The 6,658-nt window shown below is 44.7% G+C and overlaps 1 protein-coding gene across 1 annotated transcript in view; it reads left to right on the forward strand.

Annotated features, from left to right (window-relative positions):
- pdcd6ip (programmed cell death 6 interacting protein) overlaps window positions 1-4,890 on the forward strand; it is a gene marked incomplete at its 5' end in the record, with an annotated part of 13,877 nt that extends 8,987 nt beyond the window's left edge. The window contains 8 exons of the mRNA XM_079231759.1: window positions 414-525; window positions 878-1,047; window positions 1,507-1,755; window positions 2,103-2,237; window positions 2,413-2,507; window positions 2,888-3,008; window positions 3,110-3,306; window positions 3,795-4,890. Of these exons, the coding sequence (XP_079087885.1) occupies window positions 414-525; window positions 878-1,047; window positions 1,507-1,755; window positions 2,103-2,237; window positions 2,413-2,507; window positions 2,888-3,008; window positions 3,110-3,306; window positions 3,795-3,981 (1,266 nt within the window). The 3' untranslated portion in view covers window positions 3,982-4,890. The remainder of the gene's footprint in view (window positions 1-413; window positions 526-877; window positions 1,048-1,506; window positions 1,756-2,102; window positions 2,238-2,412; window positions 2,508-2,887; window positions 3,009-3,109; window positions 3,307-3,794) is intronic.
- Window positions 4,891-6,658: the final 1,768 nt, after the last annotated feature.

The raw sequence follows: 6,658 nt of genomic DNA on the forward strand, positions 1-6,658 counted from the left end.
TTGACAATGAGCCATTACCATAAAGTATACTGTAGTTCTGCTGGCCAAAAAGTAGACTTTGTTTTTTTACTAGCATTTCTGGATGTAATGCTGAAACAATTCATCAATCAGTTAATGGAAAGACAATTGAACAAACACAGGAAATGGTCAACAATTTTGATACATTTTCTGCTCTTTCTGTAAATTGAATATTTTGGACTGTTGGTCAGACATGAGCAATTTTGAATGATTAATTGATAAATAAATAAAATGCATTGTTAGTTGGATCCGACATGAAATAATGCTCTTCATAGTTGCAATGAAATGGCTGAGTAGATTTTTAAATACTAAATATTTACACATGGCAGAAAAATGCCAAACGTGTGTGTGTGTGAAGGCACTCTGTATAATGTGTGTGTTGTGCTCGTCTTCAGTCTCTGAAGATGCTGGACGACGAAGAGACGACAGACAGTGAGCTGAGAACCAAGTTCAACCAGCGCTGGAACAGAACCCCGTCTGGAGACCTTTACAAGCCCCTTCGCGCAGGTATACAAACACACAGTTCCCAAAATGTCAAACTATTTATTTAAAAACTCTAAAGCCCTAAAGTTGAGCCCCCTCAAAGATACAGCCTTTTGAATAAGAGAGGACAGGCCAACACAGCCTTGCTTGCCCTGAATTTTGAGTTAAAATCAGTCCTCACATACTGTACTAGCACACACACACACACACACACACACACACACACACACACACACACACACACACACACACACACACACACACAGTCCAGTTTTTGTTCATGAACTTTGTCTCCGTATCATCCACTTTTAACAATTGCAATGCGCTCTTCCTCTTTCCTTCTTTCTGGTCTCGCTCCCTCCCTTCTCTCTACCAGAGGGAGGTAACTTCCGCAACATATTGGACAAGGCTGTGCAAGCGGACCAGGTGGTGAGGGACCGCTACACCACCCACTGTGACATGATCGCCCTGCTGTGTAAACCAGAGAACGAGCTCAATGCTGCCATTCCCTCCGCCAACCCGACCAAGACCCTGCAGGGCAACGAGGTCCGTCAGCTTACACTGATGTCTTGATGTTTGTGTGTTTGAAGACGGATGATGTCAAGCTTTTTATTGTCATGGTTTGTTTTTGAGCTTACGATGTGTCTCCTCAGCCTAAGGAATTGTGTGTTCCACGTAAACATAGAAACACCCGGTGAACATTGTGTGCTTTATGGTCCTGTCCCTTCTCCCCACACTGGCTCCATTTTTCATTGTGTTTGCTGACTTTGCATTGTGTGTCACTGGGGAACTTTAAATAACTAAGCAAGCAGAACTGGGAAAGCGCAGGGAAGAAGTGCTAGAAGTCTCTCCACAGCTATACTGTATTCACGCCAAAGTGAAAAACGACAGTACAGTGCAGTCATCATAAGGGCGAGAGGTCAGGGATCGATGTAGGATAGAACGCTGAAAGTGATTTAAGAAGTCCAATCCACAACTTCGTTCACTGAGTCCATCCCCTCCCAGGTAGTGAACGTGCTGCGCTCCCAGCTCGCCCAGCTGGATGAGATGAAGAAGGAAAGGGAGACCCTGGAGGGAGAGATCAAGGCTGTGACCTTTGACATGTCTACCAGCTTCCTGACGGCGCTCGCCCATGACGGGGCCATCAATGAGGAGCAGCTGTCCCTCTCTCAGCTCGACCAGTTGTACGGCGCCTACAACCAGCGGGTACAGGCCACCCTCCGCACGCAGGAAGAGCTGCTGGGACAAGTGCAGGTATGCAAATACAGACTCAGAAAAAAATAACAATTGAGCCGTTAAAGTTATTGAGACCATTTCTTTATCAGTTTTCTACCCTCTCATAGCTTAAAGAGGGAGCTGCTTATGACGTTTGACATTCTTGTGAAGTACAGCAAACAAAAAGTTTATTTAGTAAATGTAATCAAGAAGCATTATCAGACTGCTAAAGCGCAGATTCCTTCCAGAGAGCAAGTAAAACCCAGTTTTCCCTCTCAATGACGAAACCCCACTGTGTGTGGATAAAAAAAAAATGTAATTAAATATACCTTTTTGTTCTGAGAGGTGTTCGCAGTTAATCTCCTCAATCTGTGATCTCCTCCCAGACGTCCCACCAGGAGTTCAGCAGTCTGAAGCAGTCCAACACGGAAGCCAACCAGAGGGACGAGGTCCTGAAGAAGCTGGCGTCAGCCCACGACAGCTACGTTGAGATCAGCAACAACCTGCGCGAAGGCACCAAGGTACTCGCTCAGCACAACACACGGCACACATGTTTCTGCAAGGATGCACTGTACTGCAGTAATGCATATTTTGTCAGAAACTTTCTACTTTTATTTTTTTTGTTTTGTTTTTGAGCCGAGGTGGTTTGCAAGCCAGGTGATTTATGTTTGTCCTCTTTTGTTCCCCCCTCCTCAGTTCTACAACGACTTGACAGAAATCCTGCTTAAGTTCCAGAACAAATGCAGCGACATCGTTTTTGCTCGCAAGACAGAGCGCGATGAACTACTTAAGTATGTACTTTTTGTTTTTTTGTGTATTTGATTGATGTGTGGGGTAGGTATATCAGCTGGCCAGGGAGTAAGGTAGGCCACTCACCTGTTGTGTGTGTGTGTGTATATATATATATATATATATATATATATATATATATATATATATATATATATATATATATATATATACACACACACACTTCATTTGCCTTAGTCATCATCTGATATTTTCAACTTTACTTCACTGTAAAAAGATGTGTGTACATAATAAATATATATTCCAATTCAAGAATTAGTTTCAAGGTGTCAGTAAAAGAATGAGAGCTGATAAATGCATGGATTTAAAAGGAAACGCTGCAGCACGCTCACCGTTTGTGATGCTTGAATTCTTGTTTCAGGGACCTGCAGCAGAGCATCGCCCGCGAGCCCAGCGCTCCCTCCTTCAACGTTCCGGCCTATCAGAGCAACCCGGCTGTCCCTGCTGCTGGTGGCCCAACGGCTGCACCCAGGACCGTTTTTGTAAGCAGCAACTCAGACAAACAAAGCCAAATGTTAAATACCATTGCAGCAGATGTGAGGCTGATGGTTCGATATCTGTCTTCTTTCTCTCCACTTGCTAGACCCAGCAACCTCAACAACCCCAGGCGAAGCCCATGCCCCCGGCCAGGCCTCCTCCACCGAGCATCACCCCTCAAGCAGCCTCCACCCCTCCCATCAATGCACCACTAACTGGCCCGCCCAACAGCAACCCACCACCTATGGTCCCACCAAACCAGGCCCAGGGGCCGCCTTACCCCAGCTATCAAGGATATCCAGGGTGAGTTCAATCACGGCATCCCCATTTCTGAGGTCAAACTGACCCTCATACCTGAGTATGTTGATGTCAGGATATAGTGAACAGGATGTTCTGCTCCTTTGCGGCTCCTTATTATAATTACAAGCAAGTCTTTTGTCCTATCTAAATCAATCTTGCGCTTGTACTAAAAACTCATGTCTCTGTACTGTTGTGTAGCTGTAGCCAGCAGCCTGTTAGCTTAGCATGAAGACTGGAAGCAGGAGGAAAAGGCTAGCACCTCTAAAACTGTGTTAATTAGTGAGCTTTACATGTGCGGGTCGTTGGGTTGTTTTAACCTTCAGACGGAGCCAGGCTTGTTCCCCGTCTTTAATCTAACCTGCTGCTCCATACTCGCAGACATCCGAGTGGTTTCAATCTTCTTATCTTACTCTCGGAAAGTAAACACAAGCACGCATATTTCCCAACTGTTTGTTTAACTATTTGTTTTCTCTGTTGTGATGCCAATGCAGGTACTTCCAGATGCCTGGCTACAATCCCTATGCTTACGGACAGTACAACATGCCCAACATGCCCTACATGGGCTATCAGCAGACTCCAGGACAGGCTGGCTACCCAGCAGCCCCTCCTCCTGGACAGCCCTACCCTGGTTACCCCCAGCAACCCCCTCAGCAGCAGCCGTACTACCCTCAGCAATAACGCCCCTCTCTGTCCTCTCATTCCTTATCTCACCAGTTAACACCAAATAGAGAACACCCCCAGCAATAACAATTCATCTCTGTTAGCTCCCCTCTCCTGTTTGGTTTCCTCTCTAACAGCAGCTATAGAAACCCTCGTGAAAGACGACCTTAAGAGCTGCTTTGCACTTCTCTCTAAAGCCTTTATTACTTTGCCACCTCTCATTTTGACTGTGCCCCCTTTTTATTCTATCCTGGCTCATGTTTTCTGGGTTCTGACTGCACTTTTCCTAAACTATCTCAACTTTCATCAATGCACTAACCCCCTATAATGCCTGTAAGGTCTCTCTTTTTTTTTTTTACATAGTCATTTTCTAATGGTTTTTGTTAACTGTTTATTTTAAACCCTAACTGGTTTCCATTATCTGCTGTACAACGCGCATGGAGGCGCTCAGAATCCTAGGATGGCTCTTTGTTTCCTGGTTTGGGTGTATGTGTTGGGTGGGCGGATGAGTGGTCATTGCTAGTCATGCCACTGATGGGAGGGCACGTCCTCACCCTACCACCCACTCAATCAACCCCCAGTGATTCTATATCCACTATATTCCTATTTTTGTAATGAATACTGATGCCTCGCTGATGTATAAACCTATAAAAACGAATGGCCTGTAGGTTTTCTAATGTAGATGATGACTGTTGAGCATTCTGCTCTCTTTTTCTTTTGCTATTTTCTCTCTCACCCAGGGAATGTTGGTATATTTCTGTGTTACAATCAGACGCTATACACACGGGAGAAATGGCCTCTATTATATGAATATATGTATAAATAAGACTCTGTATGTGGTTAACCGAAACACTCTGTGTGCTGCACTCTCATGCTCTTTGTGTTTTTATTCCTTAGCTCTAATGTGATTAAAAACATCAACAGCCAGCCAGAATTTGTCCATCTTTACATGTTGGGTGTTTTTAATTGTGTGTGTGTGTGTTTTTATTTTTTTGATCAAACTGGAGATTTGTAAAGCAGCCAGAAGAGGGCAGTCCTGCCACTCACAGAGGGAGCAGCAGCTGAGCGCCGGTTCACCTGCCATTGTCTCTCCTTTCAGCCAATTGGGGAGTGAGTTGTGCCGTCCGACGAATCGGACGCCTTTTGACCTCCCGAGCGTTGGGATCAGATCCCATTTAGATGACATGCAAATTACGCTCCAGTGAGGTCGTGATCTCATCCAATCATATATTTCCCCGCAGGTGATTTCTCCACAGACAGATTTCATCCCCAGATAGTGTGTGTGTGTGTGTGTGTGTGTGTGTGTGTGTGCGCCAGTGGCAGATGGCGGCACAGTGTGATGTCTGGAAGGATGCATGGAGATGTTGGCAGAGAGCTGCTGGTCCCCTGCCTGCATCCATCACTCCACCTCTCTCCATTTTCCCCTCTATTCTTTCCGTCTAATCTGTCTTCTCGAGTTCCTATCTGCTTGAAAACCCACCATATTTCACTTCCCTTTCCCCCAGTGCTCTCCCATCCTTTGTTTCCCTTCCTCTCAGACTCTCTTCATTATATGTTGCTTTGCGTCTAAGCCTCTTCTTTCTGTATACCACCTGTCTTTTTCTATCCTCAGCTGCTCTACCCTCCATTTATTTCCCCTCTCCCCTGGCTCACCTGCATTTTCTCACCATTCGCCTGTCCTTACTGTACCAAGCCGCGAATCGCTGGCAGTGTCCTCGCTGGTCAGCATCTCTTGGCTCATAAACGTCTCATAACATCACGTCATTCTCCAGCGTGTGTTTGAGAGGAAAGCTCATGAGAAAGAAAACACACTTTTAATCAGATTTAGCAGTTTGCATCTCTTACTGGAGGTGACAACACACACACACACGCACGCACGCGCGCGCACACACACACACACACACACACACACACACACACACACACACACACACACACACACACACACACACACACACATATCAGTGTTGCTCCTTATCTATCTATACAGCATGCCGTTGCTGCCAAAGCCAATTGTAGCGCTGGATGTGTTTATCAAAGGTGTCTGTGCATCTCAGGCGCTTAATTTTAACAAGACGCTCTCCACAAGAGGAGTGTCATATTTTAATTGGTCTGAAACAGAAAAAAGGCGGCGAACAGAGCAATACGCTGACAGGTATTAATTACCTTCTGCCTAATGGCTCCCAAACTCGGCACACTGTTCTTACTCCCCCACTCTTTTCTCTCCTCCTCGCCATGTGTTTGTCCGCTATAGAGCTGAATTGAGGGTTTTCTTTGGCTATGATGTTGATAATTACACAGAAGTAGTCTATTAAGGAAGCATATTCTCTCATACAATGAGACACTATTAACGTTTGCGCAGGTGCTACTTCTACATCTGCCAGATGGTAAGTGGAAAGATCGTGAAGTTAGCTCAATTTATTTAAAAATATAAATCGTGATTTAAATACCTTACTCTAACTGCTAGGTGTTAAAGTTGAGTTTGAAGGAGCTTTAGTTGGCCGGGAACTCTGGGAAATGAGTGTAATAACTAACGTTGACTAAAAATAACGAATAATCCGTTCAAACAACTATTCAAGATTAATCGTCGGCTAAAAGAAAAAGTACATGTTTAAAATAACTAACCTAACTAAAATAAATGAATAATCTGTTCAGCTAACGTTAGCCATTTAAAAGTAATGGATAGCGTTAGTTA

Source organism: Taurulus bubalis (genome assembly GCF_910589615.1).
Source record: "Taurulus bubalis genome assembly, chromosome: 16".
NCBI classification, from domain to species: Eukaryota; Metazoa; Chordata; class Actinopteri; order Perciformes; family Cottidae; genus Taurulus; species Taurulus bubalis.